Source organism: Haliotis asinina, chromosome 1, assembly GCF_037392515.1.
Source record: "Haliotis asinina isolate JCU_RB_2024 chromosome 1, JCU_Hal_asi_v2, whole genome shotgun sequence".
Taxonomy (NCBI): domain Eukaryota; kingdom Metazoa; phylum Mollusca; class Gastropoda; order Lepetellida; family Haliotidae; genus Haliotis; species Haliotis asinina.
The window spans coordinates 47495687-47510910 of record NC_090280.1 but is presented as its reverse complement, the minus strand read 5'-3'; the positions used below and the strand labels follow the sequence as shown (position 1 = coordinate 47510910).

Sequence of the window (15224 nt, the reverse complement as noted above, 5' to 3'; positions counted from 1 at the left end):
TAATGACTCTTATGAAAACAGGAAGTACTCACATACAAAGGTGAATAAAATGATGTATTAAATATTTATATAGGTCTTGTAAATGATATTTAGAAACATAAAGTTCTTACATTTTGTGATTATAATGAAAAGATTAGATGTTCATATTGATCTTTGATCTCTAAAACAATGTTTTTAAAGGCATAAGGTGTACATACATGAAGTAGTTACATTTTGTGATTCTAATGGACGGATTTTAGTTGATTACTGTGTAAGCCAGTGTTTCTTCGAATTGATTAGAGTAAGACTAACTAGACTGGTTTCACTTTGTGGTAGAAAGATTCCAGTATTGTGAGGTCTAAATATCTATCCCAGTACAATTTTTTAAACGATTCCACCATCACAATTATTCAGACCATCAGGGATGGTTTGAATCTAGTCTTGGATGGGTAGATGTACAAGCACACAAAACTATAAGTTGAAAAGCCAAGATTGTTTGGAAACGTCCAGTCCAGTTAGAACTCTCTACGAGAATGAATACGAGTCAGTAGACACTAATATTCATCAACATTCTGTTGTAGGAATAAAGCTGAAAACCTCTGTTATGTTATGTATTCATACAAAACATGGAAATGAATAAACGCTGTGAAGAAACTTGAAAACGAAAAAATACTATTCATTCTTTTGTCAAAAATTCCCTTTTCAAATGGAATTTTGATTATTGGCTATAATAAGAATCACCTCACTCAGTTGTCCCATGATATAATGTCTACATGAAACAACATGCGAGATGAACCTGAATGAAGGGGAGGTTAAAGTAATGGCACGGCTGGCAAAGCAGCAAATATGAGGAAGTTTTAAATTGTGGACCAACTCATAAGTAACAGGTTTCCTGCTGACTTATTTAGCAGAGACTGTGTCCAGTTACCTAAAGTTTTACTAGTCATGAATGAAATTTGCCAGTCACATCCTGTTATCATAGTGCAAGTATACTAACTTGCTAACAAATGCGAAATAATGCCATAAAAATTTGACATGTGGATACAATATCGGAAAAAATGTTGGCTTTCTCAGGTTCATTACATTCTAAGCTATAATTCAAGGTAACAATAATCAAACTGAAAATTCTTAATGACTGATTATGTTGACCACTAGGTGCCAAATCAATTGTCATTTTAAAGTTATTTTTAGCCTGGTTATTTCTGAAACAACAATTTTTGTGACTATGAAAGCTCAGTGAAGACTGCCATTTTGCTTACCTATGTCTTTTTTGGTTGTAATCCAGGATTATTTACTGGGCACAGTGTCTGGTGACCTTCCAAATTACCCCAATGTATTTTTTTCCAACTATTTTCAGGTATATACCAGAGAATGGAAACACTGAGTAATAACCACAATGTTTTCAATCTGAAACCACAAATCGTACCTTGCCCTGGAATGGGAGGCTGAAGCAAGTTGTGATCAGTGATAGAGACGTTCTGAAGGGGTGAGGAGACTGCTGGGAGGTACTGCGGGAGGTTTGTGTTGGGGAACGTTGTGAATGGCATGAAAAACGTTGGCTGGGGCGTGGCTATGAGAGCTTGGTTCTGAGCCATCTTCACTCTGGCATCTTCTGGCGCCTCATGCCGGGGGTCGCCAACTCCCACAGTGTGTCGCCGCATCGCCAAATACCGTGCCAGAGCCTCTGGACAGGGCTCCTCGTCGGAATCTGACTGATTGCTATCCTCCGGCTGGGAAAGAAGGAAAACAGAGTTATCTCCACTCTTACAGATCTCATTGGTGATCAGTGGTTCAGAACTTGATGGACAACAACAAAGGTAGATACAATATAGATAACAACTTCATTATATTATAACATGATGTTTCAGCACAGATTCTTATATCATTGTCAAGTAAGTGTGAAGTAATACAGCACAGAACTGACTTATATACATGTAACAGGTATTAGGTCAGACAAGAAGAGGGTATGTATCAAAGGCTATTAATAACAACAATGGATACTGTAATAATGCAATAACGATGGGAGGAAGACATCTCATATGGGAACAATTAGCAATGATAGCTGGAGTGCTCTGTGCTGTTGTTTTTATCAGTTCATTGTATGCAGATGCCATGAGGTATCCTCGGTCTGATGATGTGGTCTGAGATGGCTGATTTTGGTTCTGATTTTCTGGACGATGTTAAACATTCCATGATTCTATTGTTTTTATTTGATGGGAAATTTCATATCCTTTCTCCTGGCCACAGTCACATTTGATTTTGAAGACAACAGTATAAAACCTATTCCGAAGCATCACATATAGTGAGAATATTCAAAACTTGCCTTTTCTAGGCTAGATATTCTGGTCAAAGCACAAACATTGATCATTATTATCCCGGATAACCCAAGCTGTTAGAAGAGGCTGATTTCACCCGACACGATAGTTTATGTTTTGAGAGTATGCAGTATGAACAGTTTTGCCAGCCAAAGGTCCTACTTCAAAATTTGGCAACATTTAGGATTCTATGGCAAACAACAAACTGACAACACAACAGTCCAAAAATGATTTGCATATGAATCATGTCATGTGCTAACTACCTCAAAGTAAAGGTAATGTTTCTTGAATTTCATAAGCAATTCGCACTATTCATCAATTTGACCCTCAAACTAATTCTTAATCATAGGGAAAAAATAAGGATGTGAACAAGCTGTTTCAGCCTTTACCAACACTTCTCCTGGGCAGAATATCCTCTTAAAATAAAAGCAGGGTTACTTCATTACTAATTCACTATTGAAAACATGGGAGTCAATCAATGTTGATGTGATAATAATGAATGTTTAGAGAGTGCATCACCCTTGCACTTCCTTATGACCAGACTTGTCTGTAGAGTAGATCATGAAAGATCATGATGTATGACATATTTCCAAGTGTACGATTTACAGAAAAGTAAACGGCTGGAAACAAACACTGACAACCGAATGATGCAAGAAGAAAGTAAAAGTATATGGTCTATAACGATGTACTGACCTTCTTGAAAACCTTCAAAATCAAGAATGACAGCCCATAAACGTGCATGGGGCCATTGTGTGCACATGCGTCCCAGGTATTCTGTTTTAGTGTAGTGATAATGAGAAATGGAGGTGTGTTCATGAGATGTCTGCCTTTGAAAATTTGTTAATGATAATAGTTTATTATACTTCCTATCCAAATGGAAAGTTAAGGTTCCCTACTTTTTTTTTCAAGACTATATAGTGATAAATCTTCAATTTTTAGTGTGAGAGTCCTGGGACTCATTCTGTTGAAAAGTAATGAGTCCTTTTGAAACTCTTGTTTGTGAGTCCCCCAAGAAGAAAATGTTGAATATTCCAAACAAAGAAAGAAGGAACTTTCTCATTTATGCCATGACACCGAGTTCTAGGACTCTGAGATAATAGATGGACACTATAATTATCAAGAAAAATATCAGCTTGTAAACCATTATTGCTATTACATATCATACACCATTTGAAAAGGTCCAATCCTACTGTTTATATATGATGTTTATCTCTTATCATATTACTCAAATATTACAACGTAAATAAGTTAATTTTACACAATTATGATGCCCGCATAAGCCACAAAGGAGAAGTAAAAACTGCAGCGACTTTTTCCATTTGTAATATGTCATAATATCCCCTTACCCTTTTCTTTTATTTCATTTTCATGTAATCAGAAAATTACTATAAAAAGATTTCTCAAATTATATGTATAGTCGTGTATTTCTCAATATCAGTGTCTTTCTGTTGGAAATGTGATTTAACAGTGAAAAATACCTCTGTCTTCAAAGCTTCGTATGAATAACCTGCAAGGCGAAAATGGGTGTCGATTGCATGCTCTAAACATCATCAATATATAACTGTACCCTTGCAATCAGTACTTTCACAGTTGTATGAAGCGATTTTAGTGGATAAAGATTGGTTTCTAATGACGCTAATTTGCCACAGTCTTATATGAAGGCCATGATTGGTTGAAATCATGCATGTGACCTAAGGCACCAATCATTTTACAGCAATGGCCATTGTCCTCGTAAAGGAAAACTGATGGATTCAGACTGAAGTTTTGGGAAGAATCATAGTATTCTGAACATGTTAGGCAAAAAAGTCACCCTCTATACGAATATTATGGAACTTAGTGGACGCACTGTGCTAGGTTATGACAAAAGTGCTTTATGCATATATTTTAGCATTAAACATCGTGGCTGAGCACTAAATTCAGGGTGATGAAAGCTGAGAAGCCTCTTGAATTACATTACACAATGGTTAAAAAAAGATGGAAATATTAAGGTATCATGTATGTTTGAAAACGTTTAGGAGTCTTGTTGTTGATCTTATTCTTCAGTTCATTCAAATTGATTAATTTCCATAAAACATTGTTACTTTGCTGTTTGACGTGGATCAGCATGTATGATTAGTGGGTATGTATGCATCCACAGGACGCACATATAAAATATTTGTATGTCCTTTCAAATTTTCATGCACATATTACGAGCGTGTGCGGGTAGATTTATTCCTGTATATAATTACAAAGTGTAAGCCAGAACATGATGCTTCATTTTCTTGCTTATCAATATAAGTCAGACTGAGAAATAGTCTGAATTTGACCTCTGAAAGTATTCTGTGGAGAAACAAATAAAGACTTTATCAGATCACAACATATACAGGAGATTCAAATCAGTTCCATGAAATGAAGATAATCAATTATTAACATTTTTTGTCCCTAAAAGTTGGTAATGAACCAGTTATCAATTATGAGATTTCAACCAATTCCCTTAGTGAGTGAATTTAGTTTTATGCCGCTTTTAGCAATATTTCAGCAAAATCACCACAAGGAAAAAGAGAAAATGGGATTCACCACAATTCCCTAGAATGAAGCGACGTATAAACAGTTTTACTCACAGCTGAGAGTTGATTTTTGTCGTTGTTAAATTGCACTTGGGTAATGGCACTTAGATGAGCAGCTAGGAGGGGCAGGGTGGTGGGGGGTTGAGGAGACGCCCTTTCCCCTTCGTGGACCTCCACTGGCACCTCTACTCGTTCCACTGAAACAGATCTTGACAGTATGAGGTCACATCTTAATAATATGCAGTCACATCTTGATAGTAAGAAGTCACCTCCTGACACTTTGAATCTACATCTTGACAAAGCAAGGTGATATCTTGACAATGTTATGGTCACTTCTTGACAGTTCGGCCAAAAATATCTGAAGCACTGTATAGCTATCACATTGTCCTGTCTGAGACAGAATTATAGACAACAGTTGTCTGGTTTTGTTGGTTGATGCTGCACTCAGCCATATTCCAGCTATATGATCAAGTCTGGATCGGACAATACAGTCACTGACAACATGAGCATCGATCTACACAACCAGGTCACAATGACATGTCAACTGAGTCCACCACATCCTGACAGTCAACTGAAGACCAGTGAAGATATTCCTGGGTCACCACCCTATCCCATTAGTCACCCCTTGTATCAACCATGGTTTGGTGAGGACAAGTTATAACCCGGACCTGCTTGGATCACCAGAGTCGTCATTACTCACCCACACCAGTGGTGATGCTGGACCTCCTCTCTGTCCTCGTTGCTATGGGCAAGTTCTGGGGCAGAATTATACTAGGAAGCTTGCTGGTCAATGTCTTTGGATGCTTTCTGTATTTCTCAAGGAGTAGATGGTAGATTGCACTGTGGTGGTCGTAGCACTGCTCTAAAACAGACTGAAACAGGGAAGGTTGAACTGTATCCTAGGAGACCGGATGGAGCGTTGCAGCCTAAACAAATTGGGGAAATTCAAATACAGGCTGGCAGAGTTTTTGAAAAGTACTGAGGCATATGTCAATCATAACACAGGGTTCTTACAGATGCAAATGGTACACAATGACACGGGTCAACCATGCCAACGAGCCTGACTACCCAATCTGTTAGTCTCCTCTTAGGACACTGATGGGTTGCTGCAGATCAATCCTGCCCCAGCAACAACTTCAAGGAACTATAGAAACACACATAATACACTGCTGAGAACACATAACATTGGTTGCTGCACGTGAAAAGTTAACACCCATTGTCACTGCAAAGTATTTATTATGACTTAGTTTACTGTAAAATCACCAGTTGACAAGCCTTGCTAATTATGGAACCTTTTTATTAAAAATCACTGGCAATTTGGGCTTTTGCAAAGGTGAAACAAATTTAGTGCTTTTTTAGTGTAAAATGACAACACTTACCTGTGCGACCCTGTAGAACTGTCTCTCTTGCATGGATAACTATCCTGAGTTATGTCCCTTACTCTAAGCTGACTATCATTCACAATCTTACAGTTGCATGTCTGACATCAAGATGATGTGAAGGAGTGAGCACTGTGCAAGATAGCCACTGACCCGCTTGCCTGAGGCTAGCAAAAATCCAGTCAGGCCAGTCATTTCCACAGTCACTGGCCGAAATGGCTTGTGAATTTTTATGGGGTCATTTGTTTTTGTTTTTTTATGGTATTTTAACCTTTTGGCAATCTACTGCTTAGTTTCTACATTTACATTTTGGGCCAGTGATTTATTCTGTGGACTAAAAACTTTTAGGAATAGCTAGTCTGACTGGCTACCACAACTTAGAAAATATTTTGCAGACTGGGAGTGAGTCCCACACCTCCTCCCCAATGTGGACTTCCCCTCACCTTTAAGGTTCTCTCCTTGTCAAAGCCTAGTTCTTCAATATACTGCAGGATCTGGGGGTTCGGTTGGATTGTGCGACTTGGGTCCAGGTCGTCAACTTGGTTGTACTCCTGGATCATTTCCTGGAACTCCTCATCAATGTCGCCGAGCTTCATCCACTTATGTGTAATGATCTGGTCCACTGACAACCTCTTGTTGGCGTCGACAATCAGCATGTGTCGGATTAAGTTTTCACACTCTGAGAACAGAATAGTATGGGAATGTTTCATATGATCTGTTCCAGCAAGTGATAAACAAATATGCCACATTTAGAAAGGACTGGTCTAAAATCTAACTGTAATGTCTAAATCCACTATCCTCAAGCTTGACCCTTTTGGCTGGGTATACTCTAAACCCACTACCACTGAGTCAGACCTGAATTCATAAATTCAGCTCATGTGAAGAGTGATTTTATAGTTGGGCAGTCTTGGTACATCTTGACTTAAGGGTAGATTTAAACTCTTACTAATTAAACAAAACAACAGTAAACACGGATGAATCAAGTATTGATACATGAATCGAACATGGGTGGTTGAATCGAACATGAATGAATCAAATAGTTATGAACGAATCAGCTATGGATGAATAGAACATGAGTACACAAACCAAGCATGGATGAATAAAAAATGGTTAAATCAAGCATGGATGAATCGAGGAAGATCAATTCAAGCATGGTTGATTAAAGATTGTTGAATCATGAATGGATGAATCAAAGATGGTTGAATAAAACAGAGACAGATGAATCAAATGTGTTTGAATCAAACAAGACAGAATCAATCAAAATTAAGTGGCCATAGTACTAACCTGTAGACATGAAAAATGGAATGCGGAATTTGCCGCTGAGCACCCGAGATCGCAGCGACTGCAGTGTGCTGCCATCAAATGGCAGAGCACCACACACAAGTACATAGAGAACGACCCCCAGGCTCTGCAAACATACAGGAATTATTATGCATCTAAAACTTTAATCAGCTTAGAAATATCATCAATATCTCAATCACATGAAACAACAACGGCCAGATTTACTACAGGACATGCTTCTAGATCCTTATAATGGAAGATCACAGGCAATGCTGGGGACAAACTTGCCACTGACATCCGTCTCAAGGGCGTCATATCTCCTCCCCTCAATCTCCGCGGCAGTACAGGGGAACAAAGAACTCACCCAGACATCCACATACAGATGTCATAATTCCTCAAACAACCAGTTCTGGTTTGGCATACGGGTACAAAAACCCCAATCAGACATCCACCTCTAGGCCGACAGATTCCTTCTCACATGTGAAGCGAGTCCTTTCCTCTGTGTGTGTGTGTGTCTGAGTGTGTGAGTGCCTGCATGTGTGCATGTTTTTTTGGGGGTGGGGCTGCAGAAAGGGGGAGCGACAATCCATACAGACATCCATTAGAAGATTGTCATATTCTTTTACCTCATGTAGATCTGGGGAATTGTAGAATTGTAGGGAAGACAAACTACTCACCCAGACGTCCACCTTGGGGGCGTCATACTCCCTCCCTTCGAACAGCTCTGGGGCAGCATATGGTGGACTGCCACACCATGTTTTCAGTTTGGTTCCAGGGGAGAAATAGTTGCTGAACCCAAAATCTGTAACCAGGGAGATTTCAACATCTTTAACACACCACTCAAAAAGTCCCAGAACTACACCCTCATGACTGTGTACTATTAAATATATTGTATAGCAATATATTGCGATATATCAGGAAGTTTTGGACAGTAGGTGACACTAATTGTTCATTTTCTAAATTATAAGTATCTAAAAATATTAGTTATGGCTCTGGTAACAGCAATCTAAAATGCAAGTAGCACAGTTGCTGTTTCTACATTCATTTTCTTGAATTTATAGTTTCACAGTATGCTGCCTTGCCATTGAACAACGAAGTAAAACATTGACTCTGAATGAAAATCTGTGTGAATTTGAATATAAACCATAAAGAAAGTCACAAAAACTTCACATACATTCTTTAACCAATATACCTGTTCTCAGAAAAAAACCCACTACAATATATATCGTTTTAAAAGCGTATTGCGGCGTAATGGTATAACGGAAATACTTTGTAGTCCAACTGTACAGTAAACATGAAGACCACTGGAACTAAGGCATCAACTATTTTTAACTAAAAATGTCTCAGTTTTAGGGTGTTCCCCTACTCTGTGTTTGTAGGATACTTGTATACAGAGAGTAATTTTTATGAATCAGATGAAGGGAGACAACTCATCCATACATGAGAGGTGAAGGTTGCTCCAACACTTTCATGTTGTCCATATCTACAATTAGACTGAGTATTCTTCCAGTAGAAAAATGGCCTACCGTCAATTTGGACATAAAGGTTGGCGTCCAGCAGTAGAATGGACCTACCGGCTATTTTGATATCAAGGTTTGCATTCAGGACTGGAATGGACCTACCAGCTATTTGGACATTAAGGTTGGCGTTCTGCAGCAGAATGGACCTATGCGATATTTTGATATCAAGGTTTGCATCCAGGAGTAGAATGGACCTACCAGCTATGTAGGCATTAAGGTTTGTAACCAAAAGTATAATGGACCCTTCAGCCATGTTGATAATTATTAAGGTCTGTGTCCAGCAGTAGAGTGGACCTACCAGCTATTTTGATATTCAGGTTTGCGTCCAGCAGTAGGTTTTCAGCCTTGAGATCCCTGTGGACGATGTGACGACAGTGGCAGTAAGACACAGCAGCTACAATCTGTTTGAACTTCTTTCGTGCTTCTTTTTCATTCATTCTGCCATGAGCAACAAGGTGATCTGAAATAATATACAATATCATCAACATTCTGGCCAAAATGAAACTTGAAATCAACTGCTTTCAGTCACTGTAACAATCAATACAGTGAGTGAGTGAGTTTAGTTTTACGCTGCACTCAGCAATATTACAGCTATATGGCGGCGGTCTGGAAATAATCGAGTCTGGACCAGACATTCCAGTGATCAACAACATGAGCATCGATCTGCGCCATTGGGAACCGATGACATGTACCAACCAAGTCAGCAAGCCTGACCACCCGATCCTGTTAGTTGCTTCTTACGACAAGCATAGTCGCCTTGTATGGGTTGCTGAAGGCCTATTCTACCCCAGGACCTTCACGGGTAACAATCAATACAGAGGAAGATATTGGCCCTTGACCTCCAGCCCTCATCGAAACTGATCAGTAGCTAATGTCACTCAAGGGTTCATAAGGACTATGGAGGTGGTGGTGTGAATAGAGCCCAGGTCACAAACAGTGTGTGTAACAGCCACTAGACCTCTAACCTGTGGCAAGTAAAAATCCAGTTGGGCCAGTAAATCTCTATATTCCCTGGCCCAACTGGCCAGTGAATTTTACATGGGGACATTTTGTAAATATATCCCTCTTTTGAATTTGTTAAGTTATGACACACTTTTAAATCATGCAAGATTATGGCCTGTTAAAATGTTCGTCATATCAGTAGCTTAATGATGAAATTCAGGTCTACATTCAAATTTAGGACTAGTGAATTATTTTGTAGGTTAGTAACTTCCAGACTGGCTAGCAACAGCTGGAATTTATTTCACACACTGGTGATGGTGATGGTGATGGTGATGGTGATGGTGACAATGTTTGGCAGCTTGAATACTGCGAGTTTGTAGGACATCAGTCCTGTCCCACAAGAATGCACACAAGTGGTCTCACATACAACAAGGGTGATTTATTGAGTATATTTAGATTTACGCCCTTTTCCTGTGATATGGTGGCGGCCTGTAAATAACTGAGTCTGGACAGACAATCCAGTGATCAACAGCATGAGCATCGATCTGCGCAAATGAGAACTGATGACATGTGTCAACCAAGTCCAAGAGCTTGACCACCTGATCCCATTATTTACCTCATATGACAAACACAGTCACCTTTTGCGGTAAGCATGGGCTGCTGAAAACCTATTCTACTCCAGATATTTCACTGGTGCCAAAGGCAAGGGGTTCAGATTGTCTCTGTTCACCTAGCAGAAAATGGGTACCTGATGGGGCATGTCATATGACTTTTAACGTCACTCCTAACAGGCCACATTATCATCTGGGGTAATAATGTCTATTTTGTTGTATATACTTAGAGCATGATCGTGCAGCGTGGAGTTCAGCACTTTGTAATTGAGTATTTGTTTTGTACCACGAAATTCAAGCTCCCAACTAGACAACAGGGACAGTCCGCCTTTGCAGGACACTCAACTTTCATGCTATCTACTGTATACCAATCCTGTTTCATGATATCTTTACCTGTGAAAATCTGGATTAGAATTGATCTTCAGTAACCCATGCTTGTCATAAGGCATGATTAACAGGATAATGGATGGTCAACTACATAGATTGATGCTCATGCTGTTGATCACTGGATTATGTGGTCCAGACTCGATTATTTACAGAGTTATATCTATTCAATTATCATTATTCATAGTCAAAGAAACCCCTTCAATAAGTAAGACTGACTACATATGTGTTATATTTTGAATTCTTTAAAGGGCATTTAGAACTGAAATACATAAGAATGAAGATTATATGGATATCAACTTCTTTATTATGGGAACAGCGTTCTGGAGTTAATGCTTACTCCTTCATCAGGTGATGATGAAGGAGTAAGCATTAACTCTGGAATGTTGTGTTCCCATATTAAAGATGTTGATATCCATAAAATCTTCATTCTTATACATTTGTATATTTTGCAAAAATCAGAATGATTCTGATAAATTTGGGACGGTTAGTATGTCTGCAATCACACATTGTTTCTAAGTGCTACAAACATATTTTCACTTACAGAACATTGTTTTTAACACATCTGAGTTGTAGGTAACGATGGTTACCTTGATGGGAAGACAAGTTGGTACAGTGTTCTCATCGCCCGTAGTCAGATGTGTACAACAACAAATATTATCTGTCAAATCTCCCAAATATACAATGCACATCACATGACCTTTTCCTGTCAAATCTCCCAAATATAAAATGCACACCATTAAACACTTTTCTGTCAAATCTCCCAAATATACAATGCACATCAAACGACCTTTACCTGTCAAATCCTCCAAATGTACAATGCACACCATTAAAACCTTATCTGTCAAATCTCCCAAATATAAAATACACATCACATGACCTTTACCTGTCAATTCTTCCAAATATACAATGCACATCACATGACCTTTACCTGTCAAATCTCCCAAATATACAATGCACATCACATGACTTCTACCTGCCAAATCTCCTAAATATACATTGCACACCATAAAACCTGTATCTGTCAAAACTCCCAAATATACAATGCACACCATTAAACCTGTTCCTGTCAAATCTCCCAAATATACAATGCCCATCAAACAACCTTTAAGTGTCAAATCTCCCAAATATACAATGCACATCACACAAACTTTACATGTCAAAACTCCCAAATATACAATGCACATCACAGGACCTTCACCTGTCAAATCCTCCAAATATACAATGCACACCATTAAACCTGTATCGGTAAAATATCCCAAATATACAATGCACATCCCATGAAGCCCTCATCTGTCAAATCTCCCAAATATACAATGCACATCACACAAACTTTACATGACAAATCTCCCAAATATACAATGCACACCATTAAAACCTTATCTGTCAAATCTCCCAAATATACAATGCACATCACACAAACTTTACATGACAAATCTCCCAAATATACAATGCACACCATTAAAACCTTATCTGTCAAATCTCCCTAATATACAATGCACATCACACAAACTTTACAAGACAAATCTCCCAAATATACAATGCACACCATTAAACCTTCACATGTCAAATCTCCCAAATATACAATGCACACCATTAAAACCTTATCTGTCAAATCTCCCAAATATACAATGCACATCACACAAATTTTACATGACAAATCTCCCAAATATACAATGCACACCATTAAACCTTCACATGTCAAATCTCCCAAATATACAATGCACACCATTAAACCTTTACATGTCAAATCTCCCAAATATACAATGCACACCATTAAACTTTACATGTCAAACCTCCCAAACATACAATGCACCATTCACAACCTGCAGTTTGTACATTTTGTAACAAATGAAGTGCTGCATACAGCTTGTCACGCTGAATTGTACAGTCTCCATATCTGCAAATCTGTGATGACTTGTGTAGCTGATTGTTTGATACACTTCATCTTGTTTATTGGCTCAATGTTAGTTGGCCATGCAAAAACTGTACTGCACCATATGGAATGTGGCACAATAAAAAAACCCCAAAAAAACCAAACAAAAACAACAAAAAAACCCATAAGTGCACCATTTTTTACCAACCACAGAGATGCCACCCCAAAGTGGTGAAATTAAGAATAAGAGCACCCTAAGATGGAAAAAAATTTGGTATCTCCCCCATAAATTTGGGATCCCTGTAAATTTTTGCACTCAAGGTACGACACAACTTTTCAATGGTATTTAACATGGCGATTCTTATACATCTTAAACCTGTTTGCAGTACTCGGCAGCAGTGTTTGTGAATGTTACGTTTAGTAAAATAAATAGTGCATGGAATATATCATCCAGCCTACTCAACTTAAGGATTACTTTCTTGTGTAATTGAAACAACTTATGAAAAAAGATTAATATTTATCTAACTATCATTATTTATAGTCAAAGATGATCCTAGCCCTTCAGTAAGTAAGACTATCTACATCTTTGGTATATTTTGAAGAAAATCAAAATGAATTTGGCTTTGTCAGAATGGTGGAAACAATGTGCATTTTGGGGGATGAATCCGATAAATTCGAAAGGTGGGTTGTAGGAGTGCATACTAAACTCTTATGAAAATGAAGTGCGCTCCCCACTTTCTCAAGAGTGTGCACCTCACTTTGTCAAGAGCGTGCACCCCTCTTTCTCAAGAAGCTGTATTCTCTCATAGTGTGTGATAGACTACAACTTCTACCTGCAGATCACACAGACTTGACTCCCACGATGGCAGCAACATCCCTAGTATAATGATGACAACATCAACACGTCAGTAAAAACTCTAACTGTCCTGATTTACCAGAAAAAAGTGAACAGATCCATATCTGATCCCAGTCAGTGGAGAAACCTGTTCCATTCATGCTGATCGCATCAATAAAACCTTACAAAAAACAATCCATTACTAGCAGGAAAATTCAATAACAATATTTTCTTTTATTAGGATTATTCCAGTGTTCCCCCGTCATGTTCTGGCTGTCACGTTCCGGCTGTGACAACGACTTCCCAGAACCATGGCAGTGAACGCTGTGGAAGTCTGTGAATGCACAGGGGATGCAGTCTCTGACAGTGCTGGAGATGGCATCTACGTCACTCTGACGCAATGGCAGGCAAAAAACTCCAATATCCTTTGGCAAGTGTTCCCTGTAGGCTTGTGGGTGAGAATGAAGTGACGCTGGCTTCCTAGCCAGAGAGGAGTGACAGGCTAACCTTAACAGTGCTGAGTTTCTCCACAACACTCACTCCAGAAGCAAAACCAGAAGAGTAAAACAACAGCTGTGTCAAACTCAGAGATGGTCACAATGGACGGAGCAAGAGCATCAGTTTGATTCATTTCATTGGTTGATTGTCAACATATTATCCTTGACAAATTTTTCAATTACTGTAAAGGTACAGAAGAATGTTCAATAGCAGAATGTGATATTTATTTCAAGAAAGATGACTGTTGTAGCAATATGTGTGTGTGTGCGTGTGCGTGTGCGTGTGCGTGTGCGTGTGTGTTGTGAGTTGCTTTCCTGTGGATTCAGGGCTTTAAAAGTGTATGCCTTTATGTGTTTATGCGTAGAGTTGGTTGGGTGGTTGTTTATTGTTGCACTTGGCTATATTCCACCTAAATGGTGGTAGCCTGTAAATAATCGACCCTGGTCCAGTCAATCCAGGCATCAACTGCATGAACATCGGTGTTCGCAACTGGGATTTATCCTCCCAAGAACACATCAATATTTTGAGGCAGTCCGTAGTCTGGAGGTGGAGCTGGTGGTGGTGGTTTACAAGCACTAAAAGGGTTAACTTAAGTTCTTCCACAGACCTACTTATTCAATGGTTAAATGATATCCAATCACAGACTTTGCAGTTCATGAGTTAACTGATGTCTCCACACATACCTAGGAGTTTATGTGTTAACTGATGTACCCACACAAAAGTAGCAGTTCATATGGGTTATCTGATGTCTTCCTCGTGCATAATGTACAAGGGTTGACTGTTGTCCTCACATAGACCTAGCACTTCAGTGGTTAACTGAGGTCCTCATATAGACCTATCAGCTGTCCTCGCATAAACCTAGCAGTTTAGTGGTTAATTGATGTCCTCATAGAGACCTAGCAGTTTCGTGGTTAATTGATGCCCTCATAGAGACCTAGCAGTTTAGTGGTTAACTGATGTCCTCACACAGACCTAGCTGTTTAGTGGTTAATTGATGTCCTCATAGAGACCTAGCTGTTTAGTGGTTAATTGATGTCCTCATAGGGAACTAGCTGTTT

The 15224-nt window shown here is 38.9% G+C and overlaps 1 protein-coding gene across 1 annotated transcript in view; it reads right to left on the bottom strand.

The window, feature by feature from the left end:
- The window catches only part of LOC137292320 (serine/threonine-protein kinase SIK3-like), a 56099-nt gene that overhangs the window by 14871 nt on the left and 26004 nt on the right, over positions 1-15224 (bottom strand). The window contains exons 4-10 of the mRNA XM_067823823.1: positions 9319-9480; positions 8178-8302; positions 7504-7627; positions 6663-6898; positions 5541-5712; positions 4895-5037; positions 1406-1709 (exon numbers count right to left, since the gene is read on the bottom strand). Coding sequence (XP_067679924.1) covers positions 1406-1709; positions 4895-5037; positions 5541-5712; positions 6663-6898; positions 7504-7627; positions 8178-8302; positions 9319-9480 — 1266 coding nt within the window. The remainder of the gene's footprint in view (positions 1-1405; positions 1710-4894; positions 5038-5540; positions 5713-6662; positions 6899-7503; positions 7628-8177; positions 8303-9318; positions 9481-15224) is intronic.